Genomic DNA, 23956 nt, shown 5'->3' on the forward strand with positions numbered 1-23956 from the left:
GTGACGAAAAGGTGGCCACCCGGCCGTGCTGGCCAAAGCAAAACCCATCGAAACGCAAACGCCAACTCGGTTCTCAGAATGTTTCCTTTGATCCACATCGACAGACCTTAACGTCCCGAGGACAGTCCAAACGTGGTGGTTTTGGTTGGAGATGGTCGGGATCGTATGGAGGTTGCGCTTGTTGAATCATCGTAGGTCTTGCTGATGATGATGTTGGTGTGCAGCTCCTAGGTCTGAAACAACAACGGATCCTACGGCAGTAAATTGTTCATTTAGGCGTAGAGTGTACAGTGGAATATACATAAAAACACAAATAAAAACACCATAAAAAAGACAGAAGAAACGCAATAAACGACAGGAGGACTACAAGAAAAAAGGGAAAAACGGACTGCTAACAGGGTGGATTAAAAAGGAAGTTAATACTGAGATGTGAAATATTGGCGGATTTTTTTTTAAATGATGGACGGGAGAGCGATCTAATGGAAGGGTTTATTTCCTCCCATATCTGTGGGCCCCTATGTTTTAGCATACGTAAGCCGAAGGTGGTGTTAACTCTTGGGTGAAATAAGTTCTTTTGCGATGCATTTCTTGTGAAATGATCGTGCACTGTGCCTACTAACGAAAATAAGGAGTTGTAGGAGGCCGGTAGATTGCCGGTATGGAAATCGTGCATCACTTTGGCCAGTTCGAGTTGGTAAATATCTCTAATTTTTGTGAGATCTAATTTCTTGTATAATGGCGTGACATGGCTTTGAAAGGAACTAAAGGTTATGGAGCGGAGTATTTTATTATGAATAGTGTTGAGTTTTTTCAGTGAGAGTGCCGATCCTCCACCCCAAGCACCGATAGCGTACTGAATATGGGAATATACAAATGAATAGTAAACGTTTCTCAACGTTTTAACGTCAAGATAATTTCGCAACTGAAAAAAAGTGCCGCATGCTTGTGACAATTTCTTTTCTAAATAGTGAATGTGAGTTGTCCAGGTTAGTTTGTCATCAATGTATACACCGTGGTACTTAATATTATCTGATCGCAAAAGTTTTTCATGACCAATGGTGACGGTGAAATTGCCAGTGCTTGAGGTGGAAGGGGAAAACAATAGGAACTTTGTTTTCCGAATGTTGAGAGAAAGTCGATTGTGCCTTAACCAGTTGTCAACATTTGTGAGTTGTTCGTTAACACGGGATTGTAAGTCAATAAGTGAAGGGGAGGTCATTGAAAGGACCGTGTCGTCAGCAAACAATTTGGTTGTAAAAGAGGATACTTGCGGAAGGTCATTAATGTACAATAAAAAAAGTAAAGGAGCTAATGGCGAACCCTGTGGGCAACCGCATGTTATGGGTTTAATATCCGACACAGAATTTCCTATTCTAGTGCATTGACTTCTACCTACAAGGTAACTGTGGATTAAGTGTAGGGTATTTCCCCTAATTCCATACCGGCGCTCTAACTTTTCCAACAACTTCTCGTGATTTACGGTGTCGAATGCCTTAGACAGGTCTAGAAAAATAGCGCATGTAAACTGTTTATTGTCAAAAGATTCTAACAGCTTCTCGTAAATGTCGTAAATGGCGAGTGACGTGGAATGTTTGCTTCTAAATCCGTATTGATGCTGTGAAATTAACTTACTTTTTTCAAGGTAGTTATATAGGCGGCTGTGAATATTTTTTTTAAAAATTGACACATGTGGAAATAATTCACAACAGTGAAAGGCAAAAGGAGTATGTGCCAATAATGAGTGATCTACCTGCACCATTTCCGCCACTAATAACTAAGGAAGAGTTGTACAAGTTGGTAAAATAAAATAATAATATAAATTATGAGAAATAGCCATGCACAAAATATTTAATGTAATTTATTGTGTTATAGGGTTTTTGACAAAACATTCCACGTGATAAGATTGCTCACAAGATACTTATTTGCACAGGGACAAAGAAACTGCATCTTTATTCAGTGACTTAGAGTAATATGCCTTTAACATGGACTCAACCAATGTTACATATTCAGCATTAATGAACGAACTCTTCGTTTGGAAATTAACCGATCTGGAAAAAGTTAATTATTTTATTTTTGATAAGCAATGTGGAGACCTTTTAGATCGAAACAGTGGCCATCTGTCTGCAGCTTATACACAATTCATTACTAAAAGGGAGTTTAAACATTATTATATGGTTTAGGTTCGGATACTTTTTCACTGGGTCAGCTCCCAAGATTTGAATGCAATCAACTTTCCTGAACACTCAGATGAAGATTCGCCACTTGCTCATTTTAAGGCTATCAAAGAAGACAAAACTGATTACTCTGATTTGTTTCAACGGATCTGTAGGTAAACAATTTAGGTATCTTGCCACAATATACCTGATTTAACCGCTAAGCTCCTGCACTCAGTTGGTAGACTGTTGGGCCTGGTTAGACCTGATATTTTAAATCCACTTATCGGAAAAAGTGGCCGATTGAGTCAGGCTGCAATGCCTTGACAGCGAAGACAATATACTTTGTGTTATCTATTGGATGGCAGTGATCGCGTCTGCGCAGTTAATCTTGTCTGTCATGCATTGCATGAAAAACTGGTGTGCATAAGCATTGCGAGTTTGGGAAAATTTTGTAAGTTTGTCGCAAAGTTTAAAGTATTTTATCTTTCCAAAAGAGCAAGAGATTGTTTGTCTAGAAATTTAAAAGAATTCATGTTTTTTCACTAGGGCTGCCGCAATCCATTGCAAAACAATAGAAGGTTACGCAAAAGGTTTTGGATACTATCCTGACCATTCATTTTCTGCTAATCCTGACAAATTCCATAGAGCGTGGAATGCAGTACTTATCGACAATCAGTGGAGGTTTATTGACACCGATTTTGGAGCAAGATCCATAAGCGGTATAAGAAAAATGTTGCCAGCATCTAGTGTTTCGTTAAATGATAACAACTATATTAGATGTGACTGAAGAAATAGTGTACAGATTTAATGAGCATTACTTCCTCACGGATCCAGACAAACTTATTACCAGCCATTATCCTGACGAGGAAGAATGGCAACTTTTACATCAACCAATAACAATTCACCAGTTTGAGTTTTGTTCTGTAATATGGAAAACTGTGTATTTGCAGTTTTCAATTAGCTGCAGACAAGTGTTTTGGTCTGATATGCTGCTCACCAAATCAGTATTGGCTCTCTTGTTTATGCATGCCTGTGGTTCGGCAAAACCACATGCTGCCAATCGGTATCACGTAAAACGTGTGTGGAAACGTATAACACTACAGCATTGATAAAACAATCTAGCAGGGCATAATAGCAACGTGACAATACGGAGATTGTAAAAAAATGGTGCGTTGTTAACATTGTCAGGTCAGCTCTATATAATGATGGAGCTTCGTAGATGAAACATGACAATGTTATCAACAGTATTGGCCAGTCTCTTTATTCTCAGAATTATAAGCAAATCCGTAAATATTGTTCCTAACAAATTTGCCCACAACAGAATTTAGTCATGAAGTACGGTATGTTTTACAAACTACAAATCCGACTTTTATCCCATCAAAATGCATGGATTTCCACCGATCAAAATTGGCTTGTTCAAATAAAGTTTGAATACAATAACCCCGAAGAAATCTGGACTTTTCATTGCATGCTACAAAGACGAAATAACCATAAATTAGAGAAAGCATTCGATGGTGATGTTGTTGAGGTGTGCCAAACCGAAGATGAAGTGGTTGGTAAAAGTTTGTTGCAATAATAAGTTGACAAAGTAAGTTAACTCTATTGTTTTTGCGTACAGGTATGCAATATTCGTTGGTCAAAAGCAGGACAATACATGTTTGCAGTTGTGACCAGTAAGGACAATGAAGATAATGGCCATCTTGTTTTTTTCTTGAAGGTTGCATTTGTTAATTCAAAACTTCAATCACCGAACACACAGTGTGTGTAATTAAACTCAGCATGTTCAGATATTTGGAATGTGTTTTACCACTTTGGGTGCATTTTCTGGTGCTAAGAGGTTTCATTATGATATGAGTACAGTTAAAGTCCAATACAAAAAAATGTATTTTTTTCAAATTAGGAGTCAGGGATTCAGAAATGACGTGAATGTTTCTTTTATAGATTTTATTTTATAGATTTTAAGAAGTTCTGAATGCAGCTAAGTGATTTAGTATGTTTTCTGCATTGTGGTAGGCTATGTTCAAAGGTTGTACATTCTATGCAACAACAATGTAGGCTACAGACAAATACCCGAGCTAGCCCAGGCAAAGTTATTGTCCCAGGGAAGCAGAATTTTTATCTGCAAAAACACAGCGGACACGGTATATATATTGGTGTAATATCGCTAAGAAGGTGTGCTAGCCCTACAAATTATCGCGAGTTCATCTAACTATATAACTGTAGTTAACATTGCACTACAAATACAAAATTCTTAGCCATTTTACTTGTTTTTTTGCATTTGATGTAATTTATGGACAATCTGTGTAACAGTTTTAACTAAAAGTAAGTTGTTACAAAAGTTATTCTCGCAACTATGAATGGTATTCCCTGGTTCAAGGCTCGTATTGTCTGTAGAGAAGATGCGTTATTGTATGCAAAATGTCGATATGCCCGTGCCCACGCTACAGTTTTTTCCTGCAAGATTTAAATTCTTGCAATGCGATCGACCATAACATACTCAGGGGACACAAACACGGCTATTAGCAAATCTTCGTTGTCAATTCAATGACGCGCTGGTCTTGTGATCGTCTTTGAGCCAATATTTATGTTGCGTTAAACAACAAAACCTCAATGCAAATGCCTTTTTACGACTATATCAACTCAGCGGAAGGTTCCCTCGGCATTTGCGACTGTGAATAAAGTTCGGTAACTCCGTTTGGTCCGGTTATAAACGTGGACACAAAGACCAACGTGGAGACGAAGTTGTTGATCCAACTATACAACCGCGTTTAAATCCCTGACCGTTGCATATGTTCCGCCGATGTGCTAGTTAGAGATAGACGTTCCATAAGTTAGAGTTATTTTAGGTTGAATGCATATGCGATGACCATTACTACATTATTTCGTATTTGATATGTATATATCTGGTATTTAGTTGCCAAAATCAGCCAAAAGGCGATCTTTTCAAGAAGTAGAGCGATTTTGTCTGAACATAATATGTTTCAAGAGAATTCATCTGATGATAATTCAGTTGGCGGAGCTTTCTCGGAAAAAAGGATGAGTGGTGAGATAATGTTGATAATGTACAGTACCAAAATGGATCACTCATAATAAAACGGTTGCTACAAGAAGCAAACTTCACGATTCTAATCCCTTTGCTTCCACTTTCAATGATGTTCATTGTTTAGTGAAAGATATAACAAGGAGGTTTTCCAAACAAATTTCACTACTTGGAGATGAAATTGAAAGGTATATCAAATATACAAGCAAATTATTCTTTTGCCCCTAGATTGACAAATTATTTCTACAGGGAGCGGAAAATTCGACTACGCAATTAACAAATGAGGCAAAAATATCTTAGTGAAAAGCTGCGATCAAGAAAAAAGGCAACTACAATAAACTTATAAGGGCATAAGGATTATCGTTTCATGATTATCAACGTATATACAATTTTTAGAATTTCAGTTCCGCTGAACGTATGGAAGAAAAGGTAAACTGTCAAAACGAAAAAGAACTCGTGCCGAAGCTGGGCCAAGAGCCACCACCGGTACCACCTAAAACAACAAAAGACAATTTGTCCAAGTGATCAAATATTTTTGTCCGACAATTCAAACATAATTATTGTTATTGATGTTCAGCGAGCGAGGAATCACCGACTTATTTGATGACTTGGAGCAATTCGCCATCAACATGGATTCAGAAAATGTCACTTTTCCAGTTCTAATGAAGCAACTTTTTATTTGGAAACTAACTGACCTTGAGAAGGTTGGGGTTTTTTATATGCGTTTTTGAAACCTTAATTTGACTATTATAGGTCAGAGTATTGTTCCACTGAATCAGTTCGCAAGACTTGAAAGCGATTAAATTTCCTGATCAACTAACATTGGACTCGCCTTTTGGTCAATTAAAAGCAATAAAGGAAAACGACAGCAATTTTTTCACTCGTGTTTCAACGATTGTGCCGGTAAACGTAAATATAATGCAATATTTGGGACTGTGAGTACAACATTGTTGATGTGTTTTACTGAGGGCTGCTGGAATTCATTGCAAAGTTATCAAGGGTTACGCAAAAGGTTTCGGATACTATCCTGATCATTCATTTTCTGCCAATCCTCTCCAATGTCGTGGAACTTGGAATGCTGTTCTTATCAACAATGAGTGGAGGTTCTTTGACACCCATTGGGGAGCAAGAAGTCGTGATGGTATTAAGGAGGTTTACTGACATTGTAGCCAAACTAACTTGAAAAATCAAGCTCCCGGTGAGGTTTGAACTCCCAACCTTGAAATGACCAGACCGAACGCTCCACTGATGGTATATTGTGGTCAACACACGCAGGTGGAAAGCCCAGGGAGTTAAACCCTCACCAGGAGTTTTATACATTCCCGACTTGTGCTGATCTAGCTTGGTTGCGATGCCAGTGAACCTAATAATAAATACGTTGGCTGAGATAGTCTGGTAGGGGCCTGCGTCGTAGCGCCATCCTGCCTTGCCATGCAATCGCATCAAACACTTCTTCGTTGGTATTTTCACGAACACAGTGTAATGCTAATATAAATTACAAAACTGTTTCTGTAATATTGGTATTTGTTTATACGTGACCTGTTTTCTACATACGATAGGATAACTCATGTAAGTGTCCAACAATAATTGTAACCTTTAGACATCGACCGCTCTGACTCTAAAACAATAACCCGGACTCTGAACTGTTGTAACCTGTTAGTTCGCCCTAACATGTCCCGTGGGTGATTTTGACCATTGCTACTGCATATAACGAATTGTATTTGGTTGTGTTTGGGGTTGGTGAGGGGAATTCTACCCATTCCAATTCTTCTGGTTTCATTTGAATTGCTGTCTTACGTTTGTGCCATCTTCAGTAAAAGATTACATATACCTGATTGCTGTCAGATGTATGGGGATTTAGTCGCACGAAGGAGCAAGTCACGTATAAACAAATACCAATATTACAGATACAGTTTTGTATTTCATATCAATATTACACTGTGTTCTCTACACTATTCAAGTGCTGTTATTTTTTACCTAAAACTGGATAAAATCATTAATTACTCTGTTCACAAAAAAGTTTCATTTTTCTATCAGGAACAACAGGGGCATTTACATACAAATTTGAAGAGGTTTGGTTTCTCATTGATCCAGACAAGTTTATTTCAAGCCATTATCCAGATGAATCCGCTTGGCAACTTTTGCACCTGCCATTAACACTTGATCAATTTAAGGTAGAAAATTTCTACCTGTTTTAGTATTGTGGTAAGAGAAAATTTTATTATAACACACTGCATGTGGACATCTGGATTCGCCTGGCCTGTATATTTGGGTGATACAGTCAACATATAACAAACAGCGTTATCATCAGGGGGTTCGTGCTATCCCCTTCTTATAACTTGCGAACCGGTTGTTCAATGGCAAACCTGCTTAAATTGGTTCCATCCTCAAAAAAGGAAAACCAGAGCTACAATGTTGTTTATCATATTAAGTTGTAGTTTCGAACTCTTACTGGGTTCATCATCAGTGCTACAATGAACTACTTGCAAAAAAACGTCAAGGTAAAGAGGGGACTCGGCAGGCAGAAGGGAACAACAATAACATCAAGCAACAAGCCGGAGGCGCGTCACGTGATAGCAGAACAGCAGCGACGTCATCATTTGCGATTTGTCGAGCTGTAGTGCGGACCTAGATGTTGAACGGGTATAGTGGTTTGGTGCTGTCATCTACGTTCAGTGATGGTTTATGGTGCTGGATGTATAGTGTTTCAAGAATTAGCAATTTGGATTTGATGTTACAATTGTGTAAAACTTTGGGCGAATAGAAATTTACGTGATGATCCGATTTTTCCTACAGGTGGTTTCTGACCTCACTTTCGGCTTTCGTTGAGGGATGATCCTCCTTCATGCGAACGGCAAGGTTGCGCGTGGTTTCACCAAAGTGGCCCGATGGGAGCATGTTAGTTCGTACACAACCTTACAGCGGTGGAGGAGTCGCTGCTGTGCTGTCGGTGCTGTTATCACGTGACGCGCCTCCGGCTTGTTGCTTGATGTTATTGTTGTTCCCTTCTGCCTGGTGATTCCCGTCTTCACCTTGACGCTGTTTTGCAAGCAGTTTATAAAAGTAGTGATGATGAACCCAGTAAGAGTTGTATTATAGCTCTGGCTTTCCTTTTCAGACTTAGATATTTCGCACCTGGCTCCACCTTATTCTAACAGAAACTCTTCTTAACACTTTTGAGTGTCGTCACTGGTTACAAGCCAGATAATTTAACATTTTTTTACAATTTAATTCCAGTTTTACCTCAAATTATCAGCTTTAGCTGAAAAACGCTTAATTTGTCATGTGAAACACAACAATATTATTATCACACACTTGATTGTTAGATGTCCGTCATGAAATGGCCGATGTTTTACCAACTCAAACTTACATCACATCAGAATGCAATTGTACAAACAGACGAAAATGGGTTTGTAAAAGTGACAATAAATCACAGGGTACGTGATGCCAAGTTTTTAACAAATCTCCATGAAAAAGTTGAAAGCAAGTTGCAAGACGAAGTGCTGAATTCTGTTAAGATGAAGCGAAGTAAAGACGAACAGGTAAGAGTCAAAACAAAAACAAAGTGAGCGATATTGTAAAGATTTGATTAAATCTGTTTTACAGTTGTTCGAGGTTCGCCTTCGTAAACCTGGGCAATATATTTTGACCATATTAGGAAGACCATCAAGTGACAAAATATGTACGTATATATGTCGTTATCAAATAGACGGCTCCAAGATCAAATCCGACACTGAGTGAACGAAGGAGAATACAAACTACAAACTAGTCATGTATATATTCAGTAGTTTGTGCTGCCGATAACTGAAACATATACTTGTGCATTATTTTTCACTCTTATACAAGCATTTTTTGTTCGATTTGTATGTCTGAAATCGGACAAAAAATGATGTAACTTGTCAATTTCATGAAACAAAACGTGTCTTTTTGTGATCTGGAGCTGACAGTTTTCTTGAAGTTCAATTGTACGTAAAACACTTGTCTCCACCTAAGTTAACATAGAAGCCACGTTAAAAACGCTGACATGTCTGCAGGAGTAATTAAATACTTTTTAATTTTGTCTGCAGTTGATATAACCTGATGCGAAGTAACTATGAACTTGATCAATCATTGACAAGATTTATTAATCATCTTTGATGTTAAGAACATACTTAAATTCCCGAAAAGAGCGTAAGTAAACACAGAGTCCCATTAGTAAACTTCTTTACATGGGAGAGTCTCGTTTACGTAGTGTCTCGTTTACGTTACGTAGTTTTACGTAGTAATAGGCAGAAACACTTGTTCCAGTAAAATATTTTAACCAGTAAGATAAAAAAAACTTATTTAGAATACAGCTTCATAAATATCGTCATTAGATGCATCCATGCCGTAGGTAAGGTTATTTTTAAAGCAACAGTGATATGAAGTAATAAATGTCTAACCTGGTTGCTGAAATAAACATTACAGCTTAATGTATTATTTCATTAAAAAACACGTAATCCTGAGGTACAAGGCCTACGGTTTTTCATAACGATTTTTTCTTGGCAATGAAATTTCGTGCCGATAAATCTAATATTATAAACTGTAGAACCAGGCGTGCTATTGTATGCTGCTTTTTCCAGGCTTTATTGCTCATACACGATGTTTGTGACGAGGACCCTATAAGGGCACAATAGCTACACTGCTGAGACATATCAAGTCAAAACAGTTTGAACTGTGCGAAAATGCAGTTCACAGATTGTGACTCAAGGGTTTCTCCTTTCTGTTTTTTTTTTGTTACATTGGTGCAAGCGGTAGATACCGTTGGTCACAATCGGCACTCGATTCATTGTGATTGGCATGTATGCTTTTAATTGTTTAGTTTATAGCAACGTACAACCGTTTGCTTAATATAATATCTTTTGCAACATACAAATAAAGTCTATTGCGGTTATTTTACACTCGTTTATCACACAACAATGCACCATCTATTTGTTTGTTTTGTTCTTAAAGAGCCTCATCTGATTTTTTTATGGTTGATTAATCATGGTCGGATTTTTTCGCCCGTGTTCGGTCATGCGCAACCACCTTCAGCGATGTGTGATAAGGTTGATCAGACCATCACAGTTTTAAGACAAAGTAACGTTGCAAGGGTTTGTCTATTATTAAACTTCAATACCGATTAGACTTTGGTGCTAAACGTCGAAATTTCAAGTAGCATTTTAAAGGAATATTTTGACAATGCTTAATTTCAAGCACAAACGTGGAAGTATATTTTTGCAACTAAATCGTAATATAACAAAACTAATAACAAAGCAAGATTTAAAATTTGTCAATAGTTGCAAACAATTTGTAACAGTTTGGCAATAATCTGATTTAGTTGTTAGAGTGCTTTTTCGTGCTACATTAAAATCTGATTTAGTTGTTAGAGTGCTTTTTCGTGCCACATTAAAGGGCTATTACTTGATTGTGCACAGGTGTTTCATTCAGGCAACATGGTATCTCGCGTGAACACCGTGTAGCCTCTTGTTTTAGCGGGTGATCATGCGCTTTGTTTGTTGACTTTTCGAGCGTTGCCCTTCGACACTGTCAATTGATTTGGAATACTTTAACCCAAGTGTTATGTTACCTGGCTAACTGCGGAGTCAATGTTAGTACAGTTTTGAGATATACCTCGCTAAATAGATCAAGCATGTTTTCCATGTATTCCCATGCACAACAGTTATTCCTGCAAGGTTTAGTTCTTTTCAATGCGATCTACCATAACATATGCCAGAGACACAAACACGGCTATTAACAAATCATGTAAGGTTCAGTTGCATCACAGCCAAGCTGGATCAGCCACCCGACAAGTCGAAGCGATATCTGAAAAATCAAGTTCCCAGTGCGGCTTGAACTAACGACCCTGGGCTAACCGGGCCCAACGCTCTACCGACTCACAGGTTTGCTTGACTGCGCTATCGACTATTGATCTGAGCTTCGGGAGCTTAGCGGTTTTACAGGGTATAGTGCGGTCAAGGTACACTGGTGCACAAGTCCACAACTTGCCAGGGGATCTTTACATATACTTATACGGACCTCCACCACCTCTTGGCTGCATGTCAGTGAACCTTATGATCTAAATACGTGAGCAGAGATCGCCAAATATAAATGTCCTGTGCAGTGTGGCGATACTGCACTCTAAACGCAAAAGGTGGAAATTTGAGGTCGTCCGTGGAAATACATTAACCTTTAAACATTTCAGGGGTGGATTCCACACAAACTACATCAATTTCCATTCCAAGCGTGATGTAATATTTACCAGGAAGTCAAAGTTGCTTAAAATCCACCTTATTTGAATGTCTGATTCAAATAAGGTGGATTTTAAGCAACTTTGCCCAGTCTAATACTGTTTGAGCAATAGTGAAATATGTTTTGTCCCAAATAGGAAACGGTACAACATCCAAATTGTCAAATTTGTTAAACGAAATAATGACTGGCCACACTAAAAACTTAGGCTACACCAACAATCGCTGCACAAAAATTAACAGTGGAGTTGAAATCTTTGTCATAAATTTTCTGTGTACCGTATTTTACGGACCATAAGGCGCAACTTAAATCCTATTTTTTTCTCATAAATTGATCGTGCGCCTTATAAGCCGGTGCGCCTAATGTATGGATCAAGTAGTGCTTTATTGCCTACACTCAAAACCAGTACCGATACTATTATAAATAAACCACCGTCTTACACAATAAACTACGGTAAAAGCAACTGTGATATTCATACTATTGTGACTTGCTTACATTTATTACGTAACAAGTTTTTGTTTAATGAGCTTTATACGGTAACCCATACTCCTTAAAATACGTTGCGTTCTATAGCCCGGTGCGCCTTATGTATGAACAAAAAACTAATCAAAGCAATTTATTGACAGTGCACCTTATAATCGGGTGCGCTTTATGGTCCGTAAAATACGTAATGTCAATCTAAATCAATGTTTTGTGAAAAAAGTGCGGAATCCGCCAAAATATGTAGTGTGACGGTCGGCGCGGACCGCCGGACACGTGTTCGGGATCACGTGATATTGTCAGTTAGTTGCAAGAGCTGAGCTGCAAGGTGACGGCGAGTGAATCTTTTTGAATCAAAGTATCTTCAGAGGTAAGAAGCGGTTTAACAGGAATATATTGGTTTTGGAAAATTACATTGTATATTTCAAGTACAACCCACTTTGTAAATGCATGTTTTGGTTTTGCTTGCTACTACGCTCTAGTTTACAGTTCTAGGGAATAGCGTTAAGGAAGGATTTTCTTCCAATTTCCTATTCAATTACATTAACTTAAGTGCAACGTTTTTGTGTGTTTTATTGCTTTTTTTTATTTAATATTTGCGAAAACTGATGATGCTTCTCAAGCGAAACTGATTTTCTAAATACAAATCTGTGGACATAAATTAGAGGCTTGTTGCATCACATTACATGTTTTCATCATTTTGGACTACATTGCAAGCTATGTTGTAGATGGAAAAAACGTTTCCGTGTCCTTTCCCTCACTGTTCGAGGTTTGGACATCGCAAATCAATTTTACATCATATGCGCCATGAACATGCCACTTCAAATTCAATAGCACTTGCGTGCAAAATTGAAGATTGTGGAAAGGTTTATACAAGCATTAGAAGTTATGAAAAACATCTAATAAGGACTCATGAAAGCATTTCTTCATTGTCAAATGATGTATCACATGAAAACTCATTTGAAGAAGAAACTTCAAATGTGACTGAAGACCAAATTCCAGAAGAGACACAGTTTATAAAAAATATTGTAAATTTGTACTTGAATATTCGAGAGGGATATGTACTTCCACGATCTATGTCTTTCTCCATTATGTCAGAAGTAATGAGTGTGCTAAAAAGTTTTCATCACTCCCTTCTGCAGGTTTGCACCGAACCACATAACAATTTAGACAATAACTATTTAGCTGATTGCAACTACACAAGCAATCTATGGAGGAGGCTACAGTCAGAAAGTGAATTAAATAATTATCTTGCTACAAGCTTTGATCTTGTTCGTCCAATGGAAGTAAACTTAAATTGTGGAAATAGCTTTCAGTACATATCATTGTTATCAACCTTAAAAAAATACATTCAGCATCAAGAGGTGTATGAGAATATTCTCAATCCTCGGGAAAAAAAAAACAATAATACATTGCAAGACTTTACATGTGGAAATTTTTTTAAACATCATGCATACTTTCAAGGCAACACAACATTGCTGAGAATTCATCTTTATTGTGATGAAGTGGAGTTATGCAATCCTTTGGGCTCTTCTCGAAAGAGAAACAAGCTGACATGTTTTTACTTCTCATTAGGAAACATTCCCAGCAAATATACTTCATCACTACGTCACATATTTTTGTTATTGGTTGTACGGTCAACTCTTTTGCGTACTGCTGGATATAAAAGAGTACTGCAACCACTTGTTGCAGATTTGAAGTCTTTGGAATTAAATGGAATTACTTGTGAAATAAACAGTAATGTGACAAGATTCTATGGCTGTCTGGCAACAATTTCAGCAGACAATTTAGGTGCTCATGAAATAGGGGGTTTTAGAAAGTGTTTCAGTAGTGGAAGAGTTTGTCGATTTTGTATGTGTACTTACAGCGATCTTCGGATAAAATGGGATTTGAGTCATTTTGTATTACGAACGCCAGAAGTTTACAAAATCCATCTTGAAAGTGTAAAATGTGATACCTCACTTGTTTCTGTTTACGGTGTTGTATGTGCATGCCCTTTTGATAGCATCATAGGATTTAGTCCAGTGACATCAATGCCACCAGATATTATGCATGACTGTTTGGAGGGAGTTATTCCAACATTAATACAAGTAATCCTTCGGCACTTTCACACCAACAGTATCATTTCTTATACCACTTTTAATGAAAGAGTAAAAAAGTTTTCATTTGGCAAGTCTGATCAAACAAACAAACCACGATGCATACCTTTAGATGTTGTCCACAGTAATGGAAGGTTGCAATTGAATGCAAGTGAGAATTGGTGTCTGTTTCGTCTTTTGCCATTTATTGTGGCGGACAAGGTGGAAGCTGATGACAAATTTTGGAAGTTGTATACACTGTTGTCAGAATGTTTAGAAATTATTTTTGCACCTGATGTGAAAAAAGACTGGATTTATTATCTTGATATTTTGACATCAGATTTTTATTCTCTTTTTGTTTCCCTTGCAAAAGAAAGTGTAAAACCAAAATTTCATTACATGCTTCATTACGGAAGACATATTCTCTTTTATGGGCCACTTCGTCACAGATGGTGCATGAGATTTGAATCCTTTCACCAAAAATTAAAAGCTGTGTCAGGGAAATGCAGAAACTTTAAAAATATTTGTAAAACTGTTGCTCAACGTGTTCAATATAAAAAATGTTGGGAACAAAGTAATTTCATGCTGTGTGAAGAAACACAACAAGCTGGAGTAGAGGAAGTTAAAGTTGAAGAACTGCCAACTTCAGTTACTCATTTCTTACATGCTGAAATGCATGCAATTGGCAATGAGGTCAAAGTTTTACGCATAAAAAGATTAAAACATGAAGGTCGCCTTTATGAGCGTGGTCTTGTTTATGTTTTGGATGTGATTAATGATATACCTGTTTTTGTTAGTGTGAAAGACATACTGTCAGTTGATGGCCAAATAGTTGTTTGTGGTTTGGATGTAGAGTCTGTGTGCTTTAACTCCCATTTGCATGCCTATGAAATTCAACTGTCCAATCGTTACCTGTTTTTAAAGCCTGGTTTAGAATTGCATTGTGCATTGGATGTTTATGTTTTTAAAAGAAATAGATATGTAAGATTGTGCCACAGAGTTGTTGCTAAAGAGTGAATAATATGATCATTTTTGTGGTACAACATGTAATTTAAACATCACAGGTTTTTCATATATAAGTTTTTTGACTAAAAAATATTGAAAATGTTGTGGAATAACTGAAATATTTTGTGCAGGCAAAACATTCTTAAAATGTCTAATGTGTATCATATAACGTATAAAGACTCTAAAAAAATTTTGACATGTGATGAAAAATGTGAGTTGTTTGATCGAACCACAAACCTTTTCGGGATAGAAGGAGCTATATCGTTTCAAATGTACAACGAAGAATTTGATGACTGGGTTGATATAAATGACTTGGATGAAATTCCAAGAAGGGCAAGGCTCCTTGTAAAAAGAGATGGTAAAGATTATGTTTGTACATTGTAACTTGCTGAATGAGGCTTTTATTTTGCAGAATCATCCAAATGCCCAGAAGAACCTGAGCCATCTTGCAGTCTTAAAACAGGTCCGAAACCAGCACCTTTATGGTTCAGTAACTTTAAGTTACCAGAACTGCCTGTGAACATTTTGAATGATTTAAGAAAAGTAGAAAAAGGTGAAACACTCAAAGAAACTACAAGACGAAAATTGGTCCAAGTTATATTTGATTCAATGGCAGCCAAAAACTTGTAAGTTTTCTTTTTCAAATTGCTATTTATTTATTTTAACATATAAAGTTTTATTAGGTATCCATCACCACTAGAATACAGGAATGCCTGTTTAGAACTGATCAAGAAGTTTCCATTTCTGGCAGACAAAAACTCTCATTCTCCAATTGTATGTTTGTATGTGCAGACTGAAAACTGCTAGCAACCAAATGTTATTTTGTCAGGTCACTTGGGTTCAAAGTTTAAGGACAAGATTTAGAGACATGCGCAGACCATTGCATAACATAGAAGAAGTTGCCTCAAAGAAAGTAAAGTATGGTGTTTTTAAGCAAAATAAATCTAATACGGACAAAACAGCCGAAAAAACATATGAAAGTGTTGCATTTTCTGGACAGAGAAACTTGGTAACTAATTAAACAGTTATGCAATGCAAAAGTCTCTTGTCAGTGCAAAATGGTATTTTCATTTATACAGGATTTTGCAAAAGTTGTGTGTGAGGATGATAGTAGCGTTGAGCAACACATTAAAGCAATGAAATTGGAGTGCACGCGAGCTGCTCCAAATATGGTCTTAATTGAAGACCGAATGGAGAGAACTTATAGATATAGACATGGAAAGACCAGCATGTTGGTTGAAGATATTTTGCAAACATATCCAGCATTGAAAATTCCACATATTGTAAGTGTAGATTTTAGCACTTAGTGTCATGTTGTAAATTGAACCATGTTTGTTGCAGATTATTAGTGAGGCTGGCAGAATTTTTAAGCTGAGCAAAAGCCTAACAGAAATTTTTAGAAAGGAATTTAAAGCTGTAGAACAGAAGCTACAGCAGATAACACGGCCAGCACTGGCTCCCACATATGTATCTAAAGTGGCCAGTGATTTGGCTTCTGCATCTTCAGGTAAAACCTAGCTTGAAAAAACAAAAGCAACCCCAATGTAAAGTAATTTACTTTCAGGTTTGTCTCCTGAGACAATAATATACCTGCCAACTGTTTTTGGGGAGACTTATCAGGATTTTTTGGTCACACTTGACAAGGTATTTGAATTGAAGTGTTTCAGAATTTTGCTTTGTTGGAGTGTGCAAAAGAAAATATGTGAAAATTTTTTTTTTTTACACTTTCAGGAAGAGCAGCATCCAAAGTCCTTGTATCCAGTTCTTGCATACCAAAGTCTCCAGAGTCAGGGTGGTGCAATTGCAGTTTTTTTAGATCACCACCCTGTATGTGTTTGCAAGGACATTGTTGAAGCATTCGTAGTACTTTTTTCATTGTATTGGATATATGACGTGGTGTTTCCCACTTCATGCAAAAAGGCTTTGCAATTAATAACTCGTATCACACGTGTGACCAACCTAAATTGCAGTATTAGTGTACAACGTGTGTTAAACAAGCTGTAAGGCCAAAGTGTGTGTGTGTATTCTTTTTGTTCTTTCTCAGAATGACACAGCATGTTAGTTACTTCCATTGTTGGATATGTTCAACCACGTTTGCCTATTACCGTCTAACAACTGCATTGAATTAATTGTGCCCGGTCTAATAATAAACATGCCTAATTTGATTGTCACCTACTGGTCAATACACATTCAGGGGTGGAAAGGGCCACCAGTGTATGGTGTACAAACCGGCGAAGAAAGGTGTGAGCGAATTACCCATGAGGTGATATTGCTTGGGGTGTATGAACACACCCACCGCAATAGGGTGGGATGTTGTAACCTAAGGTGATAAAAATGGGACCACGCATGTAGGTGGAAACTCATTTACATTTGCCGTTACAGTGTGCTTTGCCATGCGATAGCATATAACACATCTGCCTTGTAGGCATGTTTTTCTTTTTTAGGCTTTGAATACGAAATATGAATTTTTCATCCAACGACAAGTGCTCACATGGTAAGTTTTATGACGTAAATTATCATCACACATACTTAACGATAAAACGACATCCCAAACTGACTCAATGAATCTACTCAAAGTTAATGTATTTATCACAAACTTCTTAAATATAAGTGAGATTACCTAAAACTGTTACTATTAGGAAGAACATGAAAGAAAAGACGTTGTGAGCCGTCTTCATAACACGTGTAATTTCTGTCAATCAACATTTAACATTCTTTACCTTACGTAGTGGCCAGAATGACGTCATATTTCGACGGAATTGCATCCACAATCCGACATGAATTGGAAAGGTAACAAAAGTATTTGATTAGAAACCCGACAGTTTCAAAATCTAACTTGAAAATAACTTGAAATTTAGTCTAACGGTAAAATAACTTCAGATGCATGTAATGCTCTGTGCTATGTAATGTGATATACGCATGTTAACCATAAAACGACAAATAATAAGTGTTAAAATAGGGAGAAACAAATTAAACGTCGTAACCAGGAAACAAGAAAACGGTATCTTGAAAGTCGGCTTCAAGACAGAAAAGTGGTAAGATGCTGTTTTTAGGCTTGTGTAGTTGTGATGTCATTATTTATGGCGTCTTTCAAACTACATCGCACATGCAATGTAGAACCTTAGTTCCGCAACAAACATGATAAGAACTGTAAACAAACACAACGAAGCTGAACTCGTGCCTGAACTGAATAAAGAACCACCACCTTCACCACCATTTCCTTATCTCGCTGAAATAAGAGTTACAGCTTCTTCAGTATTCTTCTGTGATATGTTGTAACAATGGAGCTGCGGACTGGTAAACAAACAAATTTATTTTTTGAAATAAATCGAGTAAATTTTCTGTTTTGATTTTGTTTTTAATAACAAATCAAAACAAACATGCAAACTAACCCAACAACACCTTGTGCAGGAATCAAAATATAAAAACTATTATGCCAGTATGATGATATACTCTACACAACGTCCACGCAAAATTCACAATAGGCCAAAGCTGACCTTAAGAATCAAGAAATTTAAAAGTAAATATCCAAAAATACGGGAAAATGTAAAAATTATTGACACCATATATCATTCGATGGTATTGCTAGCCTTTCGAATTTGCCAATGTTAGGCTATATTAAATTTCATTAATGTCAATCTATTTGTGAACTTTGGACTGAAACAGGACAAAAAGCATCGAAATTGACCATTCACAAAACGATATCACGTTCGTACCGCAGGAGTCCGCAGGAATAACTTAGGGGTGTTGTGGGCAAACATATTTTTTTAGTGTGATTTTTGTGTTTTCTATTCACCGCCAAGATAAGTATGTATTAGTTTTCGTTTTCCAGAAGGGTGGCAAATGCCACAACCTCAAACACCTGACCTTGGCTTTTGTCTGAATAAACCAAACAAAACATTTGAACTTTGATTCTACAGTATTCAAATCAATTTATTCAACTTCCACAACCACTTCACAGCAGATACTCTCACAAAGTCGCTGCCGGTCACGTTTTGGTTGTCGTCTTCAATAATAAAAGAACCCCGGCAACTACGATAAGACCTAAAGCGAACTGAGCAAAAACGTGTAATTTGTATCACTGCCGCGTATCAAGTATCAAAATAGCTTTCATGAACTCGAATGCCCTGTTCCCCAGATGTTAAACTTACCACGCGCTATAATGTATGAAATCCCACATTCCGAAACATAAAACTTTTGGTGTTGCTAAGACTAGAAGGTCTATTATTGATCGCAAGATATATCTTCAAGGGTAAACCTTGTGTTGGCGATTGCTGGTCTTTGTGCAAACGAACTGAAATTACAAAATGTTAGCTTGTACGTTCAGTTCACTTTTAAACTAAAAGCTGTTTTTTAATGCCTTATAAGTATTCAAAGTACGACTGCCATCAGAAACCTGATAAATAAGAATATAAGGGTTTTGTATTGTGTGTGGTCACGAAGTTTAGGTATGATTGCCAGGATAGAATTATTGTCGAGAAAAGAGGAACCGTTTGGCAGAGGGTGTTGCAGCGACAAAGCTTGCCAACAGCAGTTGTTCAAAGAGTAGATTGCTTTACAAACTAGAAATGTATAAGGAACTGCATTTGCTTTAGGTATTCAGTTGTTGCTGATGGGCATGTCCAGTCGTCATATAAATAAACACAATAGTGCGCGATTTGTTTATGATTGTTTGAACATCTCTTTGTACTTGGTAATGCATTTGAAAACTACCAATTTTTTGTTGAGTTTTCTGACAAACCGTAAGTCATGGTATGCGCGTAAGAATAAATCCAGTCGGGCGCTTTTCAAAGCATACGTATACTCCCGAGCAGCAGGCTTTGAAGTAAGGTTTTAATCAGCTGAACAAGGCCATTTTTGAAGCTCCGAATCATTTCTATGCAAAATTATTCAATTTTGTAGCGCGCCACACAAAACGAAACGTTGAACAAAACAAAGCTTTTTTTTCTGTTGACGGCCGACTTGTTACCACGCTGTCACGCAACAATGCGGATATGGATACCGAGTAGTTAACGTCGTGTTGCGTTTAAAAACGTTTGCCTGAATGAAAATACCGCAAAATGAGGAACCATTTGAAACATGGAGCAGTAGCCACAGAAGTAGCTGACAGTATCTGTTCCAAGTTGTACCAGAAGTCGATTTGTTAATCTTATTTATAGGTCGCCTCAAGAGCAATGTTTATAGGTCTATAGTTTTAAATTCAGCGTGTGTTTGTTGTTTTGATTCTCTGTAAATAAGTGAGACTGACGATGCCTCCTTGTAAACGAAATATAGGTATCAGATAAAAATATAACGACGAATGGTTCAAGATTTTTTATAATGTAAAAATTTGAGTCACATTTAAATGACGAAAAATCTGTTGATCAGTTCCATGAGATCTATTTTGGTTAGTCTCGACCAACAGTACCTAACACATGCGTGCCGTATTGCTGACAATCCATAATATCAACTTGTATGCATGTAAGGTTCACTGGCATCACAGCCAAGCTGGATCAACCACCCGACAAGTCGAAGCGATACCTCAAAAATCAAGCTCCCGGTGCGTCTTGAACTCACGACCCTGGGCTAACCGGGCCCAACGCTCTACCGACTCAGCGGTTTGCTTGACTGCGCTATCGACTATTGATCTTAGGTACGGGAGCTTAGCGGTTTTACAGGGTATATTGTGGTCAAGGTACACTGGTGCACAAGCCCACAACTTGCCAGGGGATCTTTACATGTACTTATACGGGATCTCCACCACCACTTGGCTGCAATGTCAGTGAACCTTATGATCATAATACGTGAGCTGAGATCACCAAATATAAATGGCCTGTACAGTGATACTGCCTTGTCATGCATGTTTTTCTTTGTAGGGTTTGAATACGAAATATGAATTTTTCATCAAACGACAAGTGCTCACATGGTAATTTATAACTAGCATATCTTTGATGTAAATTATAATAACACAAACTTGAGGATAAAATAACAGCCCAAACTGACTCAATGAATCTACTCAAAGTTAATGTATTTATTACAAACTTCTCAATTGTAAATGAGATTTCCTAAAACAGTTATTTCACAGCACGTGTAATTTCAGTCGATCATTATTTAACATTCTTTACTATTCGTAGTGACCAGAATGGCGTCATATTTCGACGGAATTGCATCCACAATCCGCGATGAACTGGACAGGTAACAAAAGCATTTGGTTAGAAACCTGTCATTTTTAAAATCTAATTTAAAAATAGCTTGAAATTTTGTCTAACGGTAAAATTACTTCAGATGCATGTAATGCTCTGTGCTATGTAATGTGATATACGCATGTTAACCATAAAACGACAAATAATAACTGTTAAAATAGGGAGAAACAAATTAAACGTCGTAACCAGGAAATACGAAAACGGTATCTTGAAAGTCGACTTCAAGACAGGAAAGAGGTGAGATGTTGTTCTTACGCTTGTGTAGTTGTGGTAACATTATTTTTGGCGTCTTTCAAACTATATCGCACATGTAACGTAGAACCTTAGTTCCGCAACAAACATGATAAGAACTGTAAACAAACACAACGAAGTAGAACTCGTACCTGAACTGAATAAAGAACCACCACCTTCACCACCACGAACTAGTAAAGAAGAGTTGTACGGGTAAGATACTGTACCAAACTCATTTTGGCAAGCAAAAGCAGAAACAACAGCGTTTCTGTAAAGGAGTGGAAGAACAGATTTGTTCGAAGACTTGGAGCAATATGCTGTCAACATGGATACTGAGGATGTGACTTTTCCGGCTTTAATGAAGCAAATGTTTATTTGGAAACTGACTGACCTTGAAAAAGTTGGTTTTGATATCTTTATTGTTAAAGGAACACCAACCCTTTGAAATTTGATTAGTTTAATATTGTTCTACTGTCTGATTTTTATATTTTAGGAATGTTTTCTTAAGGTTAGGATTCTGTTCTATTGGATAAGTTCTCAAGATTTAAACGAGACAACATTTCCTGACAAACTTACAGCAGATTCACCGTTAGGTCAGCTAAAGGCAATTAAAGAAGAAAGATCGAGTTATCACCACGTGTTCCAACGATTGTGTCGGTAAAACTTGTTTGCGCAAAGATAAACCACGCAATATTTTGAATGTATGCATTGCTTAATTTAATGTAGTTAACCGTGTTCAAAATAAGTTTAATGTTTTTAAGTGCTGCTGGAATTCATTGCAAAGTTATTGAGGGTTACAAAAAAGGTTCAAGCTACTATCCTGATCATTCATTTTCTGCCAATCCTAATCAATTCCATGGAACTTGGAATGCTGTTCTTATTAACAATGAGTGGAGGTTTATTGACCCCGACTGGGGCGCTAGAGGATTTGATGGTAAACTGTTATAAATCACCAAAATCTTTACAAAGGCAATGTTTTCAGTAACAAAACGAGAAACGTTATACTGTTTTGATGAGTTTTGGTTTCTCACTGATCCAGACAAGTTTATCTCAAGCCATTATCCAGATGAATCCGTTTGGCAACTTTTACATCAACCAATAACACTTGCTCAGTTTGAGGTTTGCAAATATTTGTCATATGTTGTTCCTAATGTAATTAGAGTAAAATCGGACAAAGAAAACAAGAATGAGATATGCTCAGTGGTGCAAAAATGCAGCATTAAAACGTGTAAAAAATATCCTTCACATCGAGCAAAACTAAAACCAAATTGTTACGACCGTAGCGCGTTCTCGCTAAAATAAGAAAACACCGCCTGGACGTTTTTGTCACTTTTTAAACCGCCGTATCAGCGCTTCACGCTTTATTAAATTTTAAAAGACGTTTAAAACTCTCATTTCCTAATGCAAATCGCTATCAGCAAACACATTAAAGTATTTCATTACCAAACTTTTGTAAAATGACAGGTTTATCATATTTAAATAAAATTGGTTATTTTACATAACATTAAGAAGTAAACATAAATCATTCATTCAGTTTGTGAAACACCCAATTAACCAATACGAAGCACTTATTATCATTTCAACACCTTTATTGATAGGCGTCAGTTTTGAAAAGAGAGATGTTTTACAAACTTAAACTTGAACTTTCGTCCCATCAAAATGGAATGATAAGAACAGACGAGAGTGGATTTGTGAGGGTGACGTTGAAAAACACAACTGCAAGAAATGATATTGAATTCTCAACGAGTCTCCAAGAAAAAGTTGAAAACAAGTTGCAGGGAGAAGTGAAGACATCTGTTAAAGTTTACAAAAACTCGGACGAATTTGTAAGACATTTTTGAAACAAAATGACTTTTTAACTTTTGCACACATTTATTTACAGATATTTGAGATTCGTCTTCCCCATCCTGGGCAATACATTTTGGGCAATACCTTATATGGTGGTTTTTCGGGTGACGTTTTTGGCAAATCCATTTGTCGTTATCAAGTAGACGGTTCAATGATGAGAGCAATATAAAAGTTGTTTATTCCGTTATAAAACAACACATGTATCGATAAATCAACCAAAACCGTGAATCAATATGAAAATAATAAGTCTGGCCCATATTGCACCAAATTTTTTTCGACTACCTTTAAGTTTTTTCCGATTTTTACTTGTTAAATTACGTGATTCAAGCAGTTTTTATCTGTCTTGTATTGGTTGTATTACACCCATATAATATGTGCTTGTAAAGGTAAGTTTTACATGTAATTGTGCAACATTTGTCCTCCTTGTGTCGCTTTGATGTTGATGACAAGTGTTTGCCTGTATATACCGCAGTATCTTTGTATTGCCGGGAAGTCTTGTTTTGTTTATTTGGAATGTATGTTATCGCTATGATAAGCAACTGCTATTTTATCAGGAAAGCCAACTATTCGATGGTTTGATTTTTATCCATAAGCATCATTGAACTATCTATTCGGATTAAACTACTTAACATATATTGTTACCAAATTTCTGATTTCTGTGCAGTGACAAACTTTAGACGCAATAAGACA

At 37.0% G+C, this 23956-nt stretch overlaps 2 protein-coding genes and 1 long non-coding RNA gene across 16 annotated transcripts in view; 2 read left to right on the forward strand and 1 right to left on the reverse strand.

Moving 5' to 3' along the window:
• Positions 1–23956, reverse strand: part of LOC145906105 (uncharacterized) — a 268399-nt gene that overhangs the window by 78572 nt on the left and 165871 nt on the right. The window lies entirely within an intron of this gene.
• Positions 20817–21635, forward strand: LOC145906313 (uncharacterized). Its single transcript, XR_014402815.1, has 4 exons — positions 20817–20910; positions 21119–21179; positions 21349–21424; positions 21507–21635. It is a non-coding gene; the product is annotated as an uncharacterized LOC145906313 (long non-coding RNA).
• On the forward strand, positions 21700–23669 carry LOC145906120 (lim and transglutaminase domain protein ltd-1-like). Of its 2 annotated transcripts, none has more exons than XM_082993527.1 (6): positions 21700–21818; positions 21912–22075; positions 22180–22352; positions 22401–22537; positions 23017–23244; positions 23301–23669. In XM_082993527.1, exons 1-6 carry the CDS (start codon positions 21744–21746, stop codon positions 23433–23435), a joined length of 912 nt encoding a protein of 303 aa, XP_082849653.1. In that variant the 5' UTR covers positions 21700–21743; the 3' UTR covers positions 23436–23669. The 2 variants fall into 2 exon arrangements, with proteins under 2 accessions (XP_082849653.1, XP_082849654.1); XM_082993528.1 differs by having other exon boundaries at positions 21703–21818; positions 21927–22075.

This window comes from Ascidia mentula, chromosome 6, assembly GCF_947561715.1.
Source record: "Ascidia mentula chromosome 6, kaAscMent1.1, whole genome shotgun sequence".
Classification (NCBI taxonomy): domain Eukaryota; kingdom Metazoa; phylum Chordata; class Ascidiacea; order Phlebobranchia; family Ascidiidae; genus Ascidia; species Ascidia mentula.